Source organism: Haliotis cracherodii, unplaced genomic scaffold (assembly GCF_022045235.1).
Source record: "Haliotis cracherodii isolate W230 unplaced genomic scaffold, xgHalCrac1.p SCAF_1, whole genome shotgun sequence".
In the NCBI taxonomy this organism is placed as follows: domain Eukaryota; kingdom Metazoa; phylum Mollusca; class Gastropoda; order Lepetellida; family Haliotidae; genus Haliotis; species Haliotis cracherodii.
The window spans coordinates 81,331,069-81,357,490 of record NW_027266264.1 but is presented as its reverse complement, the minus strand read 5'-3'; the positions used below and the strand labels follow the sequence as shown (position 1 = coordinate 81,357,490).

The 26,422-nt window shown below is 38.0% G+C and overlaps 2 protein-coding genes across 8 annotated transcripts in view; one reads left to right on the top strand and one right to left on the bottom strand.

The window, feature by feature from the left end:
* Positions 1 to 422: 422 nt before the first annotated feature.
* LOC139444701 (aryl hydrocarbon receptor nuclear translocator homolog) lies at positions 423 to 24,054 on the bottom strand. Of its 7 annotated transcripts, none has more exons than XM_071225663.1 (15): positions 23,871 to 24,054; positions 22,125 to 22,173; positions 21,284 to 21,358; positions 17,007 to 17,179; positions 16,377 to 16,456; positions 14,984 to 15,076; positions 14,313 to 14,430; positions 13,987 to 14,016; positions 13,162 to 13,356; positions 11,973 to 12,168; positions 11,158 to 11,264; positions 9,207 to 9,357; positions 8,260 to 8,590; positions 7,455 to 7,533; positions 423 to 4,932 (listed from the first exon to the last, which is right to left on the bottom strand). In XM_071225663.1, the coding sequence occupies exons 1-15, from the start codon at positions 23,911 to 23,913 to the stop codon at positions 4,610 to 4,612; spliced, it is 2,043 nt and encodes a 680-aa protein (XP_071081764.1). In that variant the 5' UTR covers positions 23,914 to 24,054; the 3' UTR covers positions 423 to 4,609. The 7 variants fall into 7 exon arrangements, with proteins under 7 accessions (XP_071081764.1, XP_071082238.1, XP_071082002.1 ...); XM_071226137.1 differs by having other exon boundaries at positions 423 to 4,854; XM_071225901.1 differs by having other exon boundaries at positions 11,973 to 12,153.
* A 37-nt stretch (positions 24,055 to 24,091) lies between these two features.
* Positions 24,092 to 26,422, top strand: part of LOC139444609 (homer protein homolog 2-like) — a 75,878-nt gene continuing 73,547 nt past the window's right edge. Inside the window, 1 exon segment of the mRNA XM_071225556.1 lies at positions 24,092 to 24,171. Coding sequence (XP_071081657.1) covers positions 24,161 to 24,171 — 11 coding nt within the window. The 5' untranslated portion in view covers positions 24,092 to 24,160.

The following is a 26,422-nucleotide window of genomic DNA, read 5'->3' as shown; positions in this document are numbered from 1 at the left end:
ATGCATTCCAAATGGCACACAACCGCTCATTTTCGGATTGCCGTGGCATAATGGGAGTAAACGGTTTCTTTTCTGTTTAAATCATTGCATAGAGTTACTGTATAAATTGACTTGGTCCCGCGTGTACTGTGAATATGTGACGAATTTCTTACACATGGAATACATGAACAGTTTCAGGGTCATCAAAGGTAATATTGAGAAAGTGTACATCATTGCAATTGTCATGCATAATTTTGAAAAATCCATGGTTATTTTATTTTGATGCTTTTGTATGGTGCACAGGAATTCCTTTCCGCGGTTACACAGTCAGGAAATTGTTCCTGTTACATCTTCAGTAACCATAGCTTCCTGGGTGTGATCTTCCTACAGTTGATCATTGGTGAATGACTTCAGAATACAAACAACAGAAGGTTTCTTCCACAGCCAGTGTTTTATTAAGAGAAAGAGACGATATGACTACATGAAGACAGTATGATAATGGTGAGAAGTAACACCAAACTTCTCGGATCACATTACTCACAAGATAACTCCAGCAGAGGCATGTCCCCCACACTAACGCTACAGCTATGTTCAAAATTACACTCGAACTGAATGCTTTGTCATTCTCGTTATCATAGTCTGCATGTGTATGTGCAATTGTCTGACATTCAACTGAGATTACACACTTATTCGATACTTTGTATCAATTCATTTATTTAATTCCATTATCCTTGTCAAAGAATGAATATCACTTACAGAATTCTCGAAACTTCAGTACTGCTGGGTTGTCACAACGCAACAGTTGTCCCAAGCAGTGTTATATAATGCAGACATGGTTATTTACGCTGATTCCATGAGTCCGATACATGCTGCCCCATAGAAAACAGGATAGGGTGAGATCTGAAGACTTGAGACATTAAAACAGAATAACATGCCTTTATTATGGGCTTACTATAAGACAAAGGTGTGAGCTCCTTAACTCTAGGCTCCTAGTTGGGCTGTGTATGATACACATAAAGAACTTCTCAGTGTAAATGAGTCATATGTACAGAAACAATATATACACTGTGATGTATATGAAAAAAATGAGGTCTAATTTTCATACTAATGCAGTGTTGAAGGGGACAATTTTGGCTACAATGGAAAAAAATTATTTTTCACTCCATCAATGTGGATCATGTAGAATTTTGTCACTCAGAGTCAAAGGTGACAATTTTCTTTCCGCATTAACCACAAAACCGTATGTGAAAGTTTGGTAATATCAATTCAATTGATATGTTCATATTCAACTCAGTTTAAAATCCTGAGTAGTGGAGAATCAACTGATCAACATAGTAAAATTCTGATGATACTATAAGCACTAATTCATAGAACTCCATCAAATAACCATAAACTTTATAATCTCTACCCTTCTTCTATTTACATTACTAAAACCAGCTAAAGGTGAGGAGCACTTAGGACAACCTGTACAACATTGTGACTAGACGCTACTGAAGACGGATACAACCCAGTACAACCAATAACAAAAACAACACACATGATAACATGGAAGTACAAGACAAGCTGAACATGTCGGCATCAAATGCTTCATAGCTTCATGCCATAGTGAGTGAGTGAGTTACTTTTATGCCCCTTGTACTACCAATATTCCAGCCATATCACAGCAGGGTATACTCAGAGTTGGCTTGTACAATGTGCTGTCAAACCCCAGCCCTACCTACGGTAGTGTCTGCCTGGACAAGAGCAGGTTGCCATGTCATACAAAATGACTTAAAAGATGGTTCTTGTTACTCTACCTGGTTCCCACCTCTAAGTGGGCAAAACAAGGACTGGAGTCAGTACACAGAGTGGGTATCCATGTTAAACTACAGCATGGTGTGTCAGTGGGCTAGCACTATAAATCTGACATGCATCTCGGTTGGTGCCATTTGTTGGACTCATGGTATGGAACTGCAAACTGCTCATGTTGATATGACATGTTGCCATTCTGACTGTGCCACATTTATCTGATCTGATGAGGGCTGCTATTTTTTTTACAATGATTACCATTTGCTGTGAGGAGGCCATGTCGGACATTTCAGCTCATCCAACACATCCATGTTACACATCTCTCATCACATATTCCTCACAGTTACCCACTACACTAACCACTCTTCCAGGATATATAAAGTGCAGTATTTGTACAACCTGTTAAATCACATGAAATTATGTCAAATCTTCCCGACAGCCACTGTTATGTTTTGATTAGTTTTGTGCTCTGAACAGCAGCCATGAGACAAGTCCTAACGATAAAATCTACAGACAGACATTCTACAGGCAGTTCCAATGGAGGAGGACCTGAACAAACAACTATTTTGTTGGCATGTAAAGACAATGGAGGTAAGTGTATCTTTAAGACCCTAAAATAGGCAGTATGCATATAGCTTAAGACAAGCTCCTCAAATATAAAATAGTACTTTAAGCAGCCATGCTGCATAATCCCATATGCAACATTTGTCTGAGAACAGAATCAACGCAGTGATGAAATAAAGAGTGGCTTGCAAGAAAATGAGCCAAACATGACAGATTGTAATATAATGTAGCTTGTATGTAATGCAAAATATAATATTGTAAATATCCATAGCATATATATCTAAATTGCATAAAATATATATGGCACATACTATCCAATATGATATCATGTGCAACAACAACAATTCAAACAAACGTCCTTGTCGGAGTCCAAGCTTGTACTGCATGCTTCTATAAATGGTGATAAATGAGGGTAAATGCACTTAAAAACATTTCTAATCCAAACAGAAACAAGTACAAAAATATACTCCAACTTCAATAGATGATACAAAATACTATAAACACTGTCTACATGTTTCACATGAATTGTTGTGGTCAATTCTATTAAAGCTTTCTTAAAAAATCACATAATATTTGAGATTGCACACCTACAATGTTGCCACATAATCTTCAGGATACCAATACAGTTTGTCCTGGTTATATTCTACCATTGTACGTTTTACTTGCAATAAAACAATAATATAAATAACCCCCAAAATGTCTTTCTAGCTATCAGGAACTTGTTATCCATCTCAGATGCTAGCCGCGAATAGCTGGAATATTGCTGATGCGGCTTAAAGCACCACTTACTCACTCACTCCATCTCAGATGGAATATGTCCACATTTTGACTCTAACAATACGCCTGTGGTTAGTTCAGGGCTAAAAGGGATGTTTTGGTCAATCTCATTTGGGCCAGATAGCCACTAAAGCAACTTGTCAGATACTCTGGCTATATTCAGGTGCAATACAGGGCCTGCAACCATAGCCCAGTTGCACTGAAACACATCCCTTTTCCTTCAATACCTTTAACATTTGTCTTGACAGCACAAACTACTTGCAGTGAAGTGCCTGTGAACAAATCATATCATTTAGCAATTGTCAAATCATACAATGTAAAACAGATAAAACATGTTTTCAAATTAAATATTGAATACTGACATACACCTTTCTCTCGCTAGAGAAATAAAATGTATAACACTAAATATAGGTGGGATAAATATTTCAACAGAATTAAACAACACTGATTTAGACGACAAGCTTAAAAGGTCTGTGACTGTAGATGAGTGTCGATTCTTTACATCCATGTGCATCACATGCCCATTCTGTGTGACTCTTATTAACAGCATAAGAGATGGACACCATCTGGCATTATGTGATCTGAAATTATGCGTATTGATTGTTCAAATCATATTAAATAAACATTTCCCCAAAACTGCCTTTCCATTAATGTGATATAAAGGTAACAAGGAATTTTCTGACTCCATAAAACTGGATTGTACAAGTTAATAAAACCTTTAAATGAACAATCAACAAGTATTTCCTCGCATTTCTCTAAAAAAACAAACCACATTGGGAAACATTTCCAAAAATAGAACAAACATTGAGTATGATGTATTCATTAGCATCAATAAGCAAACCATTAAAAGTAAACATATAATCAAAATAATCAGAACCAGAAAACAATTTTCAAAAAGTTAACAAAACTCTTTCATGACATTGTATCAAATAGTTTCTCAATTAGCCACTTATTTCTAATGATAGAGATGTCATTATGAAGCATTTCAAAATAATACAGCCCTATCTCAAATATTTTTTTTTAGCCATTTCAGAACTTCTTGATATGATACTGTCTTCACTGAATGTCAGTCGCCTTTTTTCAATCATTGCCAACCTTCTCTTGAGAGAGGCTACACAATTTCATGGTATCTCATTGTACCATACAACAAAATCATCTGTAAATTGGTGCAAAAAAGGGAACCAGTAATGCTTATATCATATCAGCTTAATAAGTTATCACCAGCAATCTTCACTTTCATAAATAAATTACTTTAATATATCACCACAGAAACGCTGCTATGTGTTACCCAGATTGAAGATATTCAGTACTGCTAGTTACCATGTGACCAACTTTGAAATGTTCAATTTGTCCAAACAAAAATATTGGATGGCAACACTGCACACAATACTCTCAATGAATACTGTCTTCCAATTCACTGGTACCCATGTCGACCATCAGGCTCCCACTTTGTTCATACAGTCCCTAGAAATTCCCTAGAAATTCCCAAAATCCCTTGCATTCATTCTGTAAAGTTGGGGAACATTCCCAAGTCGTTGAATTCTGAGGCGGGTTGATCCAGCATTCTGAACACGTCACTGAACTCCTCCTGCCCTTGATGCTGCTGTGCCTGTTGCTGCTGTGCCTGTTGCTGTGCCTGTTGCTGTGCCTGCTGCTGCGCCTGCTGTTGCACTGCTGCTGCCTGCGCCGCTGCTGCCACATCACTGGACGTCCCCTGCTGCCACTGTCCCCAGAGGGTGGGGTTTCCTGTGGAGGAGGACCGATAAGCGAGGTGTTGACAGGATGGGGCACCTGCTGGGATGGCACTACCGGTGCTGGGACCCACTACAGCGATAGATGCAATAGCTCAATACTGGTGGAAGTGCAGCATTACATAAACACTCACTGTATTCAAGTTTTCAAACATACCTTTTGATTTATTGGCACGTAAGGCTGGGCACAAACCTATAAGAATACTATGATTACACAAGTCAGAGCTTTCTGGAAAATTTTCCTTCTTAAGACTAGAAGTGTAATCTATATTTTGCCACCATCTTCAAAATGACTAATGTCAGCCTTCAGGTACTGTTAACTTCATCATGTTAACTTTGTGTTATCACAGAAAATATAACAGAACAGTTAAATTCAGACTGAAATTTAACACAAATAACCGGTATTCCATTTACATGAAATGAAAGAAAAGAGAAAATTTCACTATACTCAACATCGGTTACAACAATAATTTCCAATCTTAGGTAGGTAAATGAATTACTGATATACAAAGAAAATGTTCATGCAGATATCGGAAAGCAGAGTATGACTCAATACTTGACAGGAGTAAAGACACTACCATGCTCCAATAACAATATCCTTTATACGTTTCATAAAGCTGTCAGCCAAAACTGCAGGATGCTATTTCTAGAAAGACTGTTCTACAAAACGTGCACATTGACATGCATAGATATATTAAATGCCAAACAATCAACGATGATCAATATAATTAAAGGTTGAATAACGACTGACAAAATGTACTTGAGCTGTTCCATCTAATAAATGAGTTGCCACTGCAAATTCGGTTTTGATTATTGCACTTCACTTAAACGTCAATATTTTTTATCAACACTTGTTTGAAGTGAAATAAAATGTCCCCATCACAGTTAATGCCATCCCGTAGGTCTGAAACACGAGACGTTCCAAACAGAGACACTGTCACAACACACAAGGACATTACAACAGACAGCAGCACTGTCAAACACAAGGAACAAATAGCATCAACAATGCTTTCAGCAACATCCACGTGAATGGTTATATGTTCTATACACAAAGGGTTTTCCAGTAAGTCAATCTCATTAAAATCAGATCTTAGTTCTAGCAATCGCTAAACAATGATCTGAGGACATCCCATCATGGATCACGTCAGAACGACCTTTCATCCAACCAATCAGATCGTCACTTACCAGATCATGAAAGTGATTTTCTAATCATGCAACCTCGAAAACGTTAACACGGGGTATTCCGAACGACAGTTACGGCCCGTTCGACTGATTCCGTCAAAATCATCGCCTATATGAACGGAAGAGGTGTTGCAAAGTACGTGGGAAGCACTGCCATACATTATAAACCATATATTAGACATTTCGGAATGTTCGTTTGTTCAGTTTTCAAAATTTTAATCGAGAACTGTGTAAACATAATTATCAAGGGTAGTCTGAAATGGAAGTCGCCAGGTTGAAACAAGTGTCGCAAAGCTGGAGAAAGCCGCTTTCTAATTGGCTGATGTCGACTTCTTGTTACTCATTTCAGTGGTTGGTCAAAGTTCGTGAAAATTCGTTCTGACGTGACCCGTAATGGGATGTCCTCAGATCATTGTTTAGTGAGAGTGAGAACTAAGATCTTATTTTAATGAGATTGCCAGGAAGTCAGCCTTGTGTGTATCACTTAATGATTTGGAAACAATTTCGAACACGGCAAAGGGACAGATAGAAAATATGGCATTTTTCTCCACGTTAGTTGTTGAAGATCAGATTAGGTCTAGATCTCTACAATAGATCAGGGATTCAAAAGATTTGATGTCAGATACAAATCTTAATTCCTTAGGGGGAAGTAAACAGGTCTGCAACTTGTTTCAGTTATAGGCTGTAAATAACAGTGAGTGAACGAGTTAATACATAAAGTCACATCAGCAATATTTCAGCCATATCGTGACTCATAAATAACAGAAATTGAACGGTATTTAAATTCAGGGTTCCTACAGATCTTTGGACTTAATTTGAAGCACTTTTCAAGGAAGAAAAATTTGTCGCCTCTTACGACCAGCAATGGGGTGCTAAGGACACATTCTACCCCGAGTCCCCACGATGCATGGATTCGTATCCACAATCCTGGCATGCAACACTGCATAGTGAATTGTTGTTTTATCATAGGTGGTAAATGATGGAGAGGAGGCATGCATCAGCTTTTAGCTCAACAGTCAGTGACCATTTGGTGTGCTGTTACAGTCTGTTCCAAAATCTTTTGTGTCTACTAGCCCGAACATGTCACTTGACATCATCTTCGGTAGATCTTAGTGGATGTATGTTTGCATAACTTTTTACATGTACTAGACTGAAATAATATAACATGATTCAGGCGTCGAGACCAGTGGCTAAAGTCACAGACTGCATCATTAGTACACACCTTCAATAGTTTGGGCTGTTGGTGATGAGTTTAGAGAATGGTATAAGAACTAAGTAGAGTAATACAAGTATAGGCTAGGTACTGACTACACACATGACACAATGCACTAAGGATGACAGACTGGGGTTGGACGTCTAGCGGAGATATACAGAGGTTGGGAGAGCATGCTGAGACAGCCGGGACGGCCTTACCTGGTGAGTTGGTGTTGGGGCTGATCTGACTGTAGCCCTGGGGAGCTCCTGCTCCAGCCCCGATGTAGTCTGGTCCACTCTGCACATTTACAAAGCCATAGTTTCGTATCATGAGAAATATTACATTAAATCACATCAGCTCAACATGAACTCGCCTTGAAACGAACATTAGTTATTAGAGATACAAAATCTTCGGTCTTCCTATCACTGTATTGAAATTTCTTTTCAGTTATGATATTGGCCATGACATTAAGTATTTTATAATCTAAACATCATGTCTAGTCATGGTTCCATATTACACTATTTCAAGAAGTTTAGGTGGGCTAGTGAATGATCCGTCAATTATTATCTTGTAAAAACCCAAACTATCATAACACTCATAAGTCTAACTATAACATGACCAAATAGCAGAAAAAACATAAGATCAATTATTTATGTATGTCATGTTTATGATCCATAACAAAACATGAAAAGTGGGCAAGCAATATTGTGAGTACCTGCTAATCTTTGTAATGTCAGGGGATAACTGCAGTGCAATATTTCCAGCACCAATGGAATTAACAATATAATGTTCCCGTGTTCCCAGGTCACGATGACATAACCGTCAGCCATGACACAGAGAAGAATCTCTCGTGAGCCAGAATCTACAATCAAATCATACGCCCCAACTCTGAATATCGAACAGAAATTGTATGCTCTCCACTTCCTGAAACTGCAGTAAGGCTTGCCAACTGTCATAGACTTGTATGGGCTGTATTGGATATATGTGTTTCAGGGTCTGTATGACAGAATAGTCTGAACTCACCTCTCTGGAATATGCACCTGACCAGCCAGCCGGTTGGGCGGGGCTCCTCCTCATGATCCCCGGTCCTACAGAAGGCACTGTGGAGGTCTGGGACAGACCCATGCTGGAAGAATGACTGGGGTACCTAATTGTGGGCTGCTGGTATTGGGAGTACACATCAGGGGCAATAAAACGGCTGGTGTCGGAGGGATAAGACGGGGCCTCATTGTAATCCTTCCGGATGTCTGTTGGCATGGTGCGGTTGGCAGGATATGTGTTGATGGTTGGAGTGGGTTCCGCAGACTGATCACCTGGGTTCGGAATTGCAGCGGAGGGACCTTGCTGGACACTCCTATACAGACAGAATAATTTGGTTATCAATTTGGTGCAACTCTCAGAATGTAACGGTGCATGATTTCACTTCCAAACTGTGACTTCAACACGCATAAGGCTTAAAAAAAAAAAGTAGAAAGAACTGGTTCTCAGGCAATGGCTTTTGAAAACATAGTGTGGGTGGGTGGTGTTTTTTCCTTTTTGTATTGATTGTTCAAACAAGTATGTAACCGTTCGACATTCCAGTACACAAAGTGAGAGCACATTAGTGAGTGAGTATGGTTTTACACGGCTTTTAGCAATATTCCATCAATATCATGGCCGGTGACACCTGAAATGGGTTTCACACATTGTACACATGTTGGGAATCGAAACAGGGTCTTTGACGTGATGAGCAAACGCTTTAACCACTAGGCTACCCGACCGCCCCAAGAGAACACATTAACACTGACTACTAAATAATGTCCAGCACAAATAGTAGGATACTCTAATTTTACAGTGAATGAATTTTTCTTCAGTTTTTTTTCATGGTGGCCTCAAAACACTTGATTCTGAACCAGGCAATCCCCACCCAGCCTACCCCAGCCTGAAAACCTATTCTTCCCACTCACTGCCGCAAGGGTCCTGTTACTCACTTTGCTGATGAGTTTGTGCAGACAATGTACTCGACTTCGTCAGTGTAGGGGTTCTGGAAGCTGAAGCTGCTGGTGCGGAGCCACACCCAGTCTCGGTTTGAGGCTCGGAATCTGTACATGATCGACATCACTTGCCCTTTCAACTTCAGCACTGGAAGACAGACACATACAGCATAACTACAGTAGAGTGACACAACAGATGTCATGCTTTAACAAGTCTACCTCATCCTCAGTGTTCGAAATGAATTCTGCCTGTTAGCCCATGGAAGGTAGATTTTGTATCGGGCCCATAGTTTCAAATTTGTATGGGTCCTTAAGGCCTGCAGTTAATTTATGTGTCTATTTATCTATCACAATAAGCTGTGGGTCTTTTTTAAAATGAGGGCCTGAAGAGTGTAGTCAAGGCCTGCAGCTTCAGAAGTTTGTTGGTCCTGATGCCAGCCTGTGAATTTGTTTTTTATTTCAAACACTGCTCATCCTCCCGTAGTTACAATAACATATAGCAGTGTACAAACTCACATATACAGCTAGATACATTAGCCGTAAAAAAAGGGCAAAGAAAGATGGATGTTTTTAGATTAAACATGATTTGTTTCTTTTATACTGGATCTTATTCTACATAATATTCATGTGTTGTGATTTAGGCAAGACTTAGATCCACCACCAAACAGACTGGATAACAGGTAAATTCAGGGATGAACCTTTGAATATTAAAGAGCAAGTAAACTGAAAAGAAATGATTGTGATTTTGTTGTGAATATCAAGATTCCTCGTTACATTTAGTCAATTTCATAGAGAGAAATTCATAATATTCGTAAAAATTATTTAAATGTTCAAGTGAAAGTGCGGAAATCATGCCCTCCATTATCAGCTTCCAAAACAACTTATTTGGGGGCGTGGCCTAAAGCTACCACCACAGCTGTGCATGATAAATGATTTCATTGGCAGATATGTAGAACTGTTTGCTGTGTCTATCTTGTATTTCTTAGCTGCTGTACATACACTATTTCAGCTATTTTTGTTATTCCTACAAGAATAACAACATTGCATACACTGCTGAAAGTGACATTTGATCTTGACATTGTGAATAATTAAATAACAATAAACAATCTGAAACCTGATTTTTATGACTACCATCCTGTTTGAGCACAAGAGCTCCTATTCCACACAATGAATGCCTGTCACGGATTAATCCCCTGAGTAGACAACTGAATGCATCCTCATTGTTGTTACTTTTATTTGCTTGTCTGTTTGTTGTTTAATGCAATATTCAAGCTATATGACGGTGGTCTGTAAATAATTGAGTCGGGAGCAGACAATCCAGTGATTGACATCATGAGCATCAGTCTACACAATTGGGATACAATGACATCAACCAAGTCAGCGAACATGACCACCCGATCCCGTTAGTCACCTCTTAGGACAAGCATGGGTTGCTGAAGACCTATTCTACCCTGAATCTTCACAGGTCTTGTTACTAATAATGCGTAAGTTGACATAAGATGTGGACACGGATGAGCGACAGAAAAGTCTGTTGTGCAATTAAATAATCCAAGGCGGAAATCTGGCAGACAGAGCCCCATACATCCAATTAAATTTTGTAGTGCCTCGAACACCAGGGCTGTTTATTTCCCAGTGGCAGATTTTTTGGTTTAGAAATTATTAAGTATGATTAAGTATGCCCTAAAGTACTAAAATCTGCAACGTTGCTATGTTGAGTTTACTTGCCTTCAACACACAATCCCAGGTGCTATCTCCCACAACGCATGGTTTCATGTCAACATTTAGGAGACAGCATCAGTGATGCCACAAAACCATATCCTTGTTAGTTTGATTTTGCTAATAACTGCTCCTACCATCAATCTTTCCAGCTGAGTGAAAGTTGAATATTCCTTCAAAAGGATAAAACTAAAGTGTAATTCAAATTATTTGCATTCCTATGATGAACTACCTTGATCAAATGTGTCCTTCATATGAGCTTGATCCTCAGGATGGTAGAAATCAAAGGCAGACTTTCCTAGCAGCTCTTGAGGCTGATAACCCAGCACAGCTGTTACTCTGAAAATTGAAAACATATTTAGTACAGTCAAAAACAATTATGTCAATGTGTCTATCATATTGCAAACCCTGCAGATTCCTTTCGGATACCTATCCTATAACACCAATGAAGCACATATATGGATTTTATAGTGCTAGCCCACTGATGATACCATGCTGCAGTGGACACCCCACCAAGTGAGTGAGTGAGTTTGGTTTATTGCCACTTTTAACAGTATTCCAGTTAAATCACGCACGGCATGTCAGCTTAATGTGGGAGCAAAGCCCGGAGTGATGCAGTTCTCAGATGTTTACCACTTCGGTGAACCCACAAGCACGGGAATGGTGCTGACAACCTAGAAACATAATCAGGGCGAACTGGGATTCGAACCCACAATCATAGGTTTCTGGCGTGCCCAAGGGATGCAACTCTGCACAGCGAATCACAGCCCCTTAGACGACTGGGCCACCCGTGCCCCTCCCCCGCACCCAGACACATAAAACTGACTCAGAGCTGACCAGTCCTTCTTTAATCCTCTTATTAACATGTGCTAAGCAGGATAACAACAAGTAACATCTTTTCTCTGGGATCGAAAGACTGACCTCAATCTCTCCGGGCACACACACTATCAATTAAACCACTGAGGCATTTTGGGGGGAACGATACAAATGATTTCACCATGTTGAACAAAATATAACCATCCTAATAAATATCCAAACTGCACTTACCTTTGGTCCACAAACGTGAACTTTCCATCTACACTGTGCCGTGATATAAATTCCGAGGACGCATTAGGTCCAAGCATGTCACTGCAGTTGGGCGTGCTAGTTACCTGGAGGCGACCAATGGCCACAAGACAACAATGACTTCCGCCATGCTCATCACCATCCTGGCGATCTATCTGGACACCTGTAACCAGCATTTCTAATCGATTATTGCGACTGGTTATTATCAGTCGAGAGACGCAATAACTAATACACATTTAGCATGACAAGTCACAAGATGCATAGGTAATGATCAATGCCAAAGAGATGAATTACAGTGCAGCATTCCTTAATTGTATGTAATCAGAGTTTAGAGTCATACATATGTCTACTTCATCATAAGAGATTTATGATTTGTGCAGTTAAAAGAGTCATCTGCAGACCTACTGAACCAAATGTAAGGCTTAGATATGTATCATCACACTGCCAACGTTAGAAATTGGCACTAGTCTTGTAGTCCTTGCCAAACTGCTCAATGGTAAAGGTATCATAAGGACTTGTAGAAATGTGCCATTTGTTGGGGTTTTGCTATATGTTATCATTATAAGAACAAGTGGACTGAAACTGTTAGTTGACTGCAGGGAAACAGCAATCAGCTGTACACACGTTTTCTTTGAATCTACCAGTGATTCGGTCAAGACACACCCAATGACATAAATTTACAGGATTTTAATGCAAGGATCGGCCAAAATTGTATCTGAATCTATTTCTTTTTATCAGGAATAATATATTCCAATATCTTGTTATTTTAGTTGCAGCTGATTCCTTTTGCTGGTGATTATTTTTCACATGGAACCAGTTTGACCAGTCACCATCGAGGCTCCCGCGCATCTGATCATGAGAACGACTTGTTGACATAGAATCGTCAAACTATAACAGATATGACTTTTAACGAGTCAAAGTATGGCATTTATGATATATGTATCCATTCTCTCATATATGTATCCATGCAATATGCGCACCCCCTTCTACACAGCTGGTTTTTTTTTTAAAAAGTGTGCACTATACTCTAGAAAATATGGTACTACTTATTTCCGATTGTCTGCCTATATGGAATCCTCCTCTAAGTGTCTGCTGAGAATACTGAGATGTTTCCCTTGACCTGTGCAGCACTGTTCTATGTGCATGAACAACTCTTTACAAAAGGACTTACTTGATGGTGGCCAATTCTTGATGTATCCTGTGACGTGGACAACGGAGTAATGATTGCCGTCATGGGAGGGTCCTAAGGTGTTTCTCTGTCGTATCCTAACTGTGTGATTAGCTGTCATTGGGTCGACTTGTACATTGCCCATTTTCATACGACAGATGAAGCCACGACGAGACCCCATACAAAGGCGGATAGATGCTGAAAACGACAATGAAGACTTCACTCACAAACCTATACATTTCATAAGATGTATTAAGCAACAAGTTTTTTGGTTTGGTTTGTTGTTCAACGCTGCACTCAGCAATATTCCAGCTATATGCTGGCGGTCTGTAAATAATCGAGTCTGGACCAGACAATCCAGTGATTGATATCATGAGCATCGATCCACGCAATTGGGATCTGACCACCCGATCCTGTTAGTTGCCTTTTACGACAAGCATAGTTGCCTTTTACGGCAAACATTGGTTGCTGAAGACTTATTCTACCCCAAATCTTCTCGGGTCCCGCAGCAATATGTAAATAATCAAGTATTGACCAGACAATCCAGTGATTGACATCATGAGCATCGACCCATGCAATTGGGATACGATGACATGCATCAACCAAGTCAGCTAGCCTGACCAACGATCCCATTAGTCGCCTCTTATGACAAGCATAGTCGCCGTTTACGTCAAGCATGGGTTCCTGAAGACCTATTCTACCCCGGATCTTCATGGGTCCATTCATTCAATAAGCATGATATAAAGATGTGCTAATGGGACTAAGGTATAGTCTTTAACCAACATCAGCATCAAATCTCATTAAAAAACTGGCATTTGAAAAACTTACATTGGTGGCCTTCTTTCTTCACAGTACCGGCTGAAAATGAAAAACACTTCATATAATTTATAAATAATGGTCATACACATACAACATCAATAATAATACTATTTCATAAAACAACAAAGCTTGTATGCCTTCGGCATGCAGAAGTAAAAGCAATATATCCACAAAAATTAAGACTCTGGGTCCTGTTCCACATTTGATCTTAGAGATATGATTGTTATAAGTGGATGTTTAAGTTTGGGAACAACATTCGTCTTAGTGCTAAGATCAACTTCTGGAAAGGGTCCCTTATTTGGAATGATGATTTAAATAATTTAAAGTGAGATTACTCTTGAGATCTAGGATCCGTCCTGTGTTTTGAGATTCGGTTGTAGAAAGCTGCTCTCTCACTTTGTCCACATCATCAGGGTGAACAAGGTCATACAAGACATTTGCAAACCAGTCAGACTGAAACCAAATCAGTTGTGCATGAACTGAATTGCATCATCATGAACGTCAAATCCATGTCAATGTAATTTTGTAGACATACTACTCAAAAGAAGTTAAAGAGCAACCAATTTTTTTATATGACTATACTTAATCTGTTAAGGCTGGTGGGTATTGCAACACACAGCCTTCCAATTGTCAGTGTTCTTTAACTTATTTTGAGTAGCACATTTAAAATCTGAAAAAATTAGATGACTATAAAAAGAAAGTGAGTGGAGCATGCATGAGTATGCTTTTTTCACCATTAGAACTATATCGCCGCACTCATTAATATTCCAGCTATATGACAGCGGTCTGTACATTATCAAGTCTGGACCAGACATTCCAGTGATTGACATCATGAGCATCGATCTACGATGGATAGGATGACATGCATCAACCGAGTCAGTGAGTCTGACTACCCGATCCCATTAGTTGCCCCTTACAACAAGCACAGTTGCCTTTTACAACAAGCAGGGGTTGCTAGAGACCTATTCTAAACCAAATCTTCATGGGTTTAGTGCTTGTGCCCTACCTGTGATTGGTTGAGGACAGGTGTGATGGAGTCTGACACATAGATAATACGACCTGTATCACACTGCACAACAAACAAGAACCCATCTGCAGCCTGAAAACAAATCAACAGATTAGAATTGCTATCATTAAAAATTCATGTGACATGTTTTGAAAAATACAAGCTCCAAAACTGGACTATATATAATGACTATACTGAAGTTGGGGACCATCAAAACAATAGGTATCATTGTCAATAATTCAAAGAATACTACCTCTATTACATCATTGCCATAATGCTGTATTTTGGCTGCAATCACACTACAACTTTCAGATTTTCAACAGAGTCCTCTTCACTGTCAACTAAACATTATCAGTCGTATCCCTATCAGCACGTTGGACTACCTCTTCCATGTGCAAAGGCGGGAAAATCCTCACTAGCGACAGATGATTGGTGAGGTGGGAGGGAGTAAGTCTGATGTAATAGATGTAGTATTGTTAGAATTATTAACAATGATAACTATTGTTTTGGTAATTCTTACAAATCGTCTACTTTTATTACATCATTGCCAGAATAAACCAGTGGGAACGGTGAGTTCCGCCGCTTGTAACTCCCTTGCATAGTCGGCAGTAAGTCTGGTAGAATCATATTCTCACATCCTTGGACTGCTTCAGATCTTAATGAAGAGTCATCTGTACATATGTCACTTCCGGTACTGTTTATGTAACTTCCAGCAATGTTGATGTCATTTATAAACTCACTTCTGAGTAGGATTCAACTCCGACTTGGACGGATGAATAAGGAAACCAAGATATGTCAGGAGTTGCATCAGGAAAATCCAAAGTGCTATTAGGGCTACGACTAATAATGTACAGTTGACAGTCAAGAGGACTTCTGTTGAAAATCTGAAAGTTTACTTTTAGTGTGATTGCAGCTAAAATATAGAATTAAGGCAATGATGAAGGTAGTAGTTTCGTAAGAATTATGGTGGGGGGGTACCAAAATGTATGTATAGCTTTATCTAACAGTTAAAAGTTATTATTAACTATAACTTAACCGAATAGTTATGTTCAACCTTATTTTTAACTTCATAAGTCTTTCTGCTAATGCTCATTGAGCTGATGTTTTGTGAGTTATTGAAGTGTCCTATAAATCTAACGTTTTTCCCTCTCTATACTCTTGTTTGTAAAGCATACAGAATATAGTAGGCCAACTTTTCTCTATAAATTATCTTACTAAATTCATTAGTATTGAGATAACCCTGTAACTTTGGAATGATTTTGGTTTTCTCTCCTTTACCCTTAAAGATATTTTTTTGACTTAACTGTGTTTCACTGGAGGCCAGGTTAAGGCATGAGTAACAGTACAATCCCGAAAACCAAGAACCAGTATACACGTATGACAAATAGATTACCTCGAGAATAAGATGTTTCAACTCCTGGTCTGTCAAGAATGATGGCTTGTACGATCCATCTGTGTTAGTGTTGCCAGTGCCTGAAAACATTCCTCACTCATTATCTCTCATGAAAACACAAACGCCAACATGACATTCTACAAACTAACAGAGAAGACGTAAATAGGGCTGGAACAAGTCCAAATTTACTACCCGAGTACCGAACCCTATTACCCAAACCTACACGGGTACCCACTGTAGGTCTCAAGAGTTGGGAACAAAATGTCTGGCAACAACTATTAAGATACATGTATCACACGATCAGATCATACATACACTAAAGTTGACTGAACTTTATCTTTACTCAAACATATACAAGTCAAAGAAATGTGGGCATCATCAGAAAGAAATACAAACATTAGCGACTTGAAGTGTAACCACTGCAGTGGCTATAGTGACCCACCCGACCTAATACCCGAGTTACCCATCTGAGCCTTAATGGTAAGGTACACTATCATGTTTTATTACAAATAAACAGTAACATGTATACATGTATTAAACAAAACAATTCCACTATATTCACCCATTGATAACACTTTCAATCCACTTTATCCTGAAAAATCAATTCTAGCCCTTCCGAGTGAGAATTACCTCTTAGTGTCTTCATGTGTGACACTGCCATCCTGAGAATGGTCAGCTTGTCTGGTTTCCGGGCCAGGGTGCTGCAGGTGGGCACCATGTCACATAGTTCGTTGATGTAAGCTGTCATCTTGTTCCGCCGCCGCCGTTCGATCTCACAGTGACTCTCTCTGGCAAGTAGCGTACTACGCACATTATTCACAAATGTAGCGGTCTGCTTGTTATTTCAGGCAAGCATTCAATGGTTAGAAATGTAAGCTCAAGTGAGATGCAAAATAACCTACATAAATATTGATACACTTTCATACCGGCTATCACAATTTTCTTTCTTTCTATGGTGCATAACAGGGCCTATCTGATGTAAGGATAGCAGTAATAACTTCCATACAGTTTTATGGCCTGGAGTAGAAGTCAATGTCCAATAAAACATTAAGTCATATTTCATTTAGAAACATCGCTGGTTTCCGAGTTAATGTACACCTTTCACTGGATGCTCACATTTCCACCCCTGCATGCTTACAGTGTGACATACAATCATGAGCATGACATTCATCTTCTGTAACAATGGAACAATACAAACATTATAAAAGTCCCTGTCCTGTTAAATTACATATTCCTTTATTCTCTGGATCTGTCAATTATATCTCAGGCTGTATCAGTGATAATAAAACGAAGCTGTAGCAAGTAAAATACTGATGACTGTTTGGGCATGTTTAACTTTTATCACATATCTGTGTCGGAAGACAAATAATATCATTACAATTGAATGTTACAAAACTGATTAACTTTCTTCCAGGTGGATATGAGGACAATAATATGAGTTTTTAAATATTTGTTAATTTGGACAAAGGTGGTAAGGTTCTAAACTACAAGTATACCCATGCATCATCCCGACATGCCCACATGCACACTGCTGCCTACAGCAGGGGTCGGTTACATGTACCATGCTCAAGGGACATGCCTGGAGCATGCCATCCACTAGTCCCAGACTCTAGTTCTAGTTATTTCACATTACACATTAGTCTGGACCAGTTAGATATGAAGAATGGTGTCTACCTCTGCTAGGATACTGACATTCAGTCAGGTTTACACATCACGACAAAAATATAATATTCATAACTTCAACATAGGTCAGATGAACAATTGTTACTCAATGTTTAGTTGAAGCATTAAACAGAAAGTAACAGCTTCTAAGTTAGTAAAATGTTTGAACATACTTTTTTGTGTGAACAAAAAACAAATATATTACAAATAAGGTAAGAATGCTTGAGTACAGCTTTCCGATATTTCCGCATGTACATTTGAGCAATTGTACATCATTGTCAATGATGGTTGGTCAGTTGAAGTGAAATGATGTCACACTGAACAGAACAAAGACATCATAGACTTCTGACACTACGTCATGTGAACAATAAGCTGACTGCATTGAAGTTTCTGTGCAGGGTTAACAAGCCATGTTTTGCTTGATTTTCTTTCTTAAATGTGTAACTTTTGAAAGATGCTTCTCAATAATCAAAATTATGAATTATACAAAATCCTTAATTTCTCATAGCTTGTTGATAAATAGGCAGCTTCACCCTTCATCTGGTCCAAGCAATGTTACATGTACAGCAATATGAAGATGTGAGTCATTCATACATGGTACATGACATAACAGATTTAAAGACATCTTGATTATCACCAAGTTGCACCAGATTTGCCCATCATGACCATTAGAAACATGAGACCATAACTAATTTGCAAAGGATGTTCAAACTAGGATGCATCTGTACCACTAACACTAAGTACTGTCGAAAATAAAGAAAAATGCTTTCACTGCAATTTTCTGAAAATCATTTACTTTAAAGCTAGTTTCCAAAAGTCACTATCTTTGTCTGGTCTACAAGGGAAACCTATCAATCAGATATTGTTTTTCGGAGTCCTACATGAGATTTATTTGAGGGAAATGGCAAAAGAAAAGAAGAAATTGACCTACTGCTCGTAACTGTTTCAATATGCTCCTATTAATCAATATGAGAAATACAAATTGTTAATTCCTTGCATGGGTGAACAAGTCTGCACATTGCTTTTAAGCAATTCAAATGTTCAACAAGTATGGTTCCATCGATTTCCAACACAATACTTGGCATTTCCGTTTATTTCTCGACAGCACAATAATGACTAACAAGGCCTGTCTGTTCATTCTGCAACAGCCTATCTACATCTACCCATGGAAAGCATTATTAGGGACAGTGTACTCTGACAGCCGGGGGGGATCATGCTTCAGGGTTAGTTAACACATGCCAAAGTCCATCGTCTGAACACATCAATACAGCAGATCTACGAAGAACCCTTTCTCCTCAGTCAGTCCAAGGCAATCCAGAGAATTAGTACCATATGTGTTGGATCAGAGATTACAAATAAATACACATTTAACTCCCTCTTATCTCAGCTATCAGATAAGACAACTGATGATAAAACCAAAATGAAAGAGATAGAGACAGCAAACAGTTTGGAAAAATAATGCTGACAAACTTTGCCTTTGTTTTAATCTTAATTGAAATCAAGCCCTTAAAGAAAATAAAACAACCATACTGATATGTAATACTGAACTTGTGATACCAAGTTTACACCTTTTGCTTTCTTTGTATTTGACCTCAAAACCATTTGTGCTTAACCTCTAGCATCTGGAACCAGAAAATCCACTAAACAATAACATTTATAATCATAAAACAACTCTGGCTGAACCATAAAAGAATCAACATCATTTCAAGAAACAATATGTAACAGATAAAACATATATTCCAGTGTTCACATTTGACCTGCCAGTAAGAGAGCTCCAGGAAAGATATGGATTTACATAAAATACACAAACTAAATCCCCAATACCCAATTCATTGCTTGCGGACATAAATGCATGAACAATCTCAAAAGTCTAACAGCATAACAACACTCAGCATAATTACCCACTTTATCCTGCATACCTGTATTTCTTTTCAGATCTTTATTTACTATCAAATGCGGGCATTGCACATACATGGATAATGCATGAAAGAGCGCTACATCTGGCTTTATTGTTAATTACACATTCATATCGCTGCTGTGAGTTTATGTGACTTGGGCCCACCAACAGATACAAATTAGAAGTCACCTGAAACAGCATTTTAGGCAGAATTATTAAGAAAAATGTTTATACACTGGTGTAAAAACGCCCAATAGACTTGTCACAAAGGGATAAAAACATACTGAGTCCCCAGTGTTAGAAATTGGCAGCAGTTATATAGTCCTTGTCAAAATGCCCAACAGTTAAGATACCATTAGGACCAGAAGAAATTTTGCCATTTTTAAGGGTTTTGCTGTATGTTATCAGTATAAGGACGAGTGAACTAAACTCAAACTTGTTAGTTTCTATCCCTGGTCCCCAAAGAAAACTATCAATACACAATGTGAATGATAAGTAGTGAGTAAATACTCAACATGCTCAATGGTTCAAAATAGTATCTGGAGTGCTGGTATCAAAACAGATTTATCATCAAGGTGTTTAACCTTGTCCCCAACCGATCCATTCATTCCATCTTTATCTTCATAAACCAGGAGTAAAATACACTGGACTTCTCATCACATGAACAAAAAATTCAGATGCCTTCCAGAAAACCAATATTGTATGTTAAACCCCATCGTCCCGATCTTGGATGTTTCCAAACCTGGCAGTGTCAAACTCACATTCTATTCCGCCAAATTGACTCTTTTGAACTGTGTTGAACTGAATGTGTCAAATTCTGTTGTCTCAAACTCAATTTACAGTCCCAAGGGTTACAAAGATGTTTACATTTATCCTCATAAGTCCAACTCAAAATGTTTGAAAAACACAACTTAGGACAACTTTAAATTTATGTATTGTATAACGATAATGACTGAAACATGATACATGAAACATGTAACATGAAACACAAGAAACGGTTGATAGGTCTGAGTAACGGAATAATGTTGTACGTTTGCATTCTGTTGTCTGACAGCTAGGTCAGGCAGTAATAAGGTCTATTTCTCAGGTCCCCAGGAGTTCGACACAAGGGGGCTCAACTGTACCTATCAATGCATATTCAGCATATAATCTAATAATTCATAAAACATGCCATAGTACAAATATTTGGAAACTAGCATCTCTAGTATTAGTAATTAGTATTAGTTGGGGAATAGTTAAAAAGACTTCAGAATATTTCAATATTGGAACACATTATTCTATTCTATAGAGCTAAGAGGCCACCTACAAGTCATGCACAGAAAGCGTACAACACTTGTCAGATACAAACCTAGCAAACCTCTCTTTATCAGCTTGCTCCAGATTGTTGCCGAAAGATCCTCCCTGGCTGTCTTCATCATCAGACCTACAACAGTAAACACATTAAATAATGGTTCACACAAATTTAGTAAACAACTTTCAGCGGAGAAAAATTTCTTTGTCATAGCCAATAGTATATGTGTGAAAAAAGAAGTTGAAATTGACAAGCTAAATGTGGACAATTTCTTGTTTTTTGTTTGTTTCATAAACATGATTAATACTTCCGTAACTGAGATTCATGTATAGTACAGATCTAATCTGTTGTGGTTTATATGGTAAGTTGACATATATTGGGCAAGCATATCATGACAGGAAACATTTGTATTACACATGCAAAGAAAGAAGCAGGCCCATCCCCATCTCTATCTAAATGCCATCAAAAATTTTAAGTAAAAAACTCCCAGGTTTCATATATCAAGCCTACTTAAGATTTAAATACCCAACGCAAAGATTTATTTGTGTCAAGTCATCGGGATTCAGTGCTTTATTAAACCGACAATGCTGTTGGAGTTTCTTTTAGAAAAAAACTACAGCTGTTCTCGTCACATGATTTGAAATGGATCTTGCTTCAACAACGTTCAACACAAAAAATCTGGATAAAAAGGTCTAAGGAAACCATGACCTTTTACAGATATCACCTAACATGGATTTTTTATAATCATGATAATCAAACGGAGTTACAATTTTGGCAATTTTATGCATATTTGTTCTCAACACATGTTGTTAAACAATAATTATACATTAGATAATAAATTATTTTTTTTACTGAAATGTTTACACCAAAAGGATGGCACATGTGATGAAAAACTTACTCTTTCCCTCGGTTTCTTTTCCTGGATCCTTTACCACTATCAGGTGTGCCTGAAAATGGAAATTAGTAGTGAAAACTTGCAAACTCTCACGTAGTACTTCCTGCAACCACAGTAGCCCTCTCAACATTGATAAAATATAAGAGTCCTTACAATACTTAACATGCTTAAGGAACAAAAATCAAATAATCAAACTTTCCATGCAATTGTATTACAACTAAAATGACAACATACTGTTCAGATTGCAGGCGTATACTGTGGATGTGATCTTGTAACTATAATGTATGTGAAAGCAACTTTTTTTAAAACAGTGCTAAACATTAACTTACGAAGGAGGATCCTTGGATCCTTTACATTTTCTGGAATAGTACTTGAATCAAGGGAACCCCTAAACATTCCTCAAGTATTAACATGACATGACCGCTAATTAAAAATCAAAGCCTAGCCAGCTTCAACCATGTCAGTGTACTATGCAGTGTTTGGGTCCTTGAGGTCTTCTCAATGATATTACAATCTAGGGAACCCTTAAAGTTTTAACTTTAACATTTGGGTTGACTTGACCCTTGACTTTCAGTTTCATGCTTAATTGTATTCATGATATAGAAGGCTACAACTAGAAGCTAACTTATTTTAGGTGATCACACAAACAGAAACTTCATATCGCCCAAAGTATGGTCCTGTGAATATGCACATGCCAGAAAGGTGCATAGAAATATAATAACAATAATGAAGCTTACGCAGTGCGGTCAAATCACAAGATATAATAAACTTTCATTACCAGTAATTTTAATGAATTTTACTGTTCTAACAAATGCTAATATATCTAAGAAATGTCTTATGAATAATTTGTCTTCTTGATCCAAAGAAATGGCATTTTGGGGCAACAAATATTTTTTTTAAATATTGGGGATAGTGAACTCAACATGCTCAAACCCTACTACTATCCTCGTAACCGTAAAATTTACAAAGGACATGCTATGCTCCTGGTTAGTAAGCACTATGTTGATTTCAGCATGAAAGTGCTTACACCTGTTTGTAATTTTTTGTCATTCAAGACATCAAACATTTCCATATAGAAGAACACAATTTTACTTTGCTACACATAGTTCTGTTTACATTCTTAAGAAAATGCATCATAGGATATGGATAGCAAAAGGCATATATTACATTTTTTTAAATTGTTTTTTTTTTATTTTATAGGTTTGTCTCTTTCACATTTTTACTCTAGTGAAAACAGTAGAGGTATCAATAATGAACATAATAACCTATCAAACATTTCCATTGTCTTTCTTTTTTCACATTATTAAACATTCAAGCAAAAGCTAATTCATATGAGAGAAAAGAGATAACTGGAGGATGTCATAACATGTGTTGTCCTTGATAATGTTTTTTTCAGCTGTATGGCAAACGTGTTATTGGATCTTTTTAATGAATAGTAAATTGATGATTAGGTCACTGGTCTTCACTTAACTGATATCCTGCTGATGTGTGATAGTATGGTAATTTAGCCATGTTGACCATTTTACACTTCTCTGAGGATAACCTCGATAAGCAAAATAGAGGTCCTGTGTATCGAACACACTGAGTTGATACGGTGAAAGTCCGAGAGACGTATCATATCAATATATTTTATCCAAGCGTGTATATCATCTTATATTTCGGTATGACCAGACAGGATGCTGATTTTGTGATCGTGTTCATGTCAGTTCTGTGTTTACACTCATTCGGCTCTTAATTTCAGACACAAACCTGCAGATCCAGACGGCCCAGGCGATAATGCGGCCGTTGCCATATCTTTCTGTGAATCTCACTGTGGTTTACTATAATGGTTTCACGCGATAAACAATTCAAATTCGCCTAATTTAGTAAATAAACTGGAATATAATACAATTTGCCTGAAGCAATAATGGCAGACAAAGCTTCCTGGAGCGAGCGAGATTATGCGAGATCACGCTTTACCCGTCATTCATTTGACTTCCGGTTACACGGAATGTAAACTGAATAAAAATAACAAATTGAGGCAAAACAATGACTTAAAGATGAGCCTTGGGTAAGTGAAAAAGCAAACGTACTTTCAAATATTTAACGATGTGTCTTTTTCAGCAAATGAATGCGCTCCTCGAACGATGACTGTATAAAACGTGTTTGGAAGGAGCACCTGTTCAATTTTATTGTCCGGTTTTGGGTCACTACTCCAAACTTGTTACACTCATTTTCGTTTCGACATTGTCATGCTGTATACGACTTTTTGTAAATGATTATCCGATCAATAGCCTTAAAATGAGATACAGATCTTTGGAGAAATATAACATAAGCGACAGTAATTGTATTCTCTATACAACTATACAATCTTGAGTAAACTGCAAGTGTCCTGTTTTGACAGGAATCATAGCAGACGAAATATTTGGATGTTTATGCAAGATAAATTGCCCAGGCTGCGGACAAACATTTACGGGAAGTGTCGCAGAATGGTAACCCTTTTTAAGAATTGTTGCACACTTTTGTTTTCTTTGTCATGATATACTAACAAATATGTTTATATGTCATGCAAGCATAAATGAATATGTTTACTTATATACTCAAAAGGTATACCTGTATGCATCCAATTGTAAAATGGATTTTGGTGCATACATGTAATGACAATTCAAACCATCTGACAATTGTACTGAAATGTCCGGCCTGTATGTATAGTTCACATGCTCTGGCAATTAACGGTAGGCTGGTGAGCTGTTATGTTGTCGGCACATGTACAATAGAAATGTTACATAAATAACTTACATCAAGTAATTGACATGGGTAGGTCAGTCCTGTATATCAAGGTATCAGTTTTCGTGCATGTACGATTTCCCGCATGAAAGACTAACATCAACACATTCTTTACAACATTTTGTTTTATAATTTCATTTGGCATACTGGAAGTGTTGACTACTCAAGTCTGCAAATGAACTGTTTGGTTCTATGTGAAAATAGATTCCAACTGACTTCAACACTGTTATTATTACCATGCTAGAGTACAACTGCAGGTAGGCAGTTTCTTTCAAGTGTGATGAAGTCATTCATGTACTAACATGTTGGGGGCATGGGTGGCCCAATCATCTAAGGCACCGTGATTTGCTGTGCAGAGCTGCGTTCCTTGGGCACGCCAAAAACCTATGATTGTGGGTTCGAATCCTGGTTCGCCCTGATTTTGTTTCTAGGTTTGTCAGCAACATACTTTTGCTCGTTGGTTTCACCGAAGTGGTAAACGTCTGAGAACTGCATCACTTTGGGCTTTCCTCCCACATTAAGCTGACACACCGCGATATAACTGGAATACTGTTAAAAGCCGTTAAACCCAACTCACTCACTCACTAACATGTTTGTGTGCTCAACAATATATTGTCATGTAGATCGGAAACAATCAAGCAGATTATTATATAATATAACCAAGTTATCAGAATCAGGGCTCTGTTTTACACATGGAACTAATTGCTACGTCTAGTCCTAGACTGTTCTCTTATAGGTATTGCTGGTTAGATTTGGTTCCAAACAACCTAATGGACAGCCAGACAGATCAAGTAGCAGTATTATGGATCCAAAGCTGAGAAATGAAGAACACAACATGTGTATGTGATGACAAATGGCAATGAAGCCCTTTAAATTTAAATGTTTTTTTTTCTGGCATAAGCCTAAAGAAGATACAGCATGGTCCCGATACTTATCAAGATGCGCATATTTACGTCAAATAATGTGGAAAAATATTGACTATAAATATTTCGGAGTAGGTTCAAAAGAAAGCTAGATGTAGACACATATTTGTAGTGTCTATTTTTAGTAGTGAACTTGAAACAGTAATTACAATACATTTTGTGATATTTGACTGACAAAATCGCTGGGGTGGGGGTAGGTGGGGGTGAAGTCACTGAACAAGTAGTAAGTTATATATTTTAGCAAGTGTATCATCTTGTATCTATACAGAAGAAAATGTATCGTCACATGAAAACTCACGATGCACCAGTGCCTTGATGTATCGTTTCACCCCTAGTATCTTTGCCAGATCAACGGCCTTGTAAATCACAATGCCATTCATTGGGTCATCAGAATTCCTCACTGATTTAGACTATTTTAAAACAGCTTCCTCTACATCTTCAAACTGAGTGAATTTTCCTTGTTCTTTAGCGTTTGAGTCAAGAAAACTATTTATTGTTTTATTTGTCAATAAAGATTACCATTTACAATTCTATTGAAAAAATAGTGCAGAATTGGTTGCACTGTACTCTGACAGCTATGTTAGATGCAAGGAAACGTACCAGATATATCTA

Coding starts and splice junctions, on each gene's coding strand:
- LOC139444701 (XM_071225663.1), bottom strand. CDS start 23,913: ATGGCAACGGCCGCATTATCGCCTGGGCCGTCTGGATCTGCAG. Junction 16,457..17,006: donor ACACATGAAGACACTAAGAG/GTAATTCTCACT, acceptor GAATGTTTTCAG/GCACTGGCAACACTAACACA. Junction 14,017..14,312: donor ACGGATCCTAGATCTCAAGA/GTAATCTCACTT, acceptor TTTCATTTTCAG/CCGGTACTGTGAAGAAAGAA.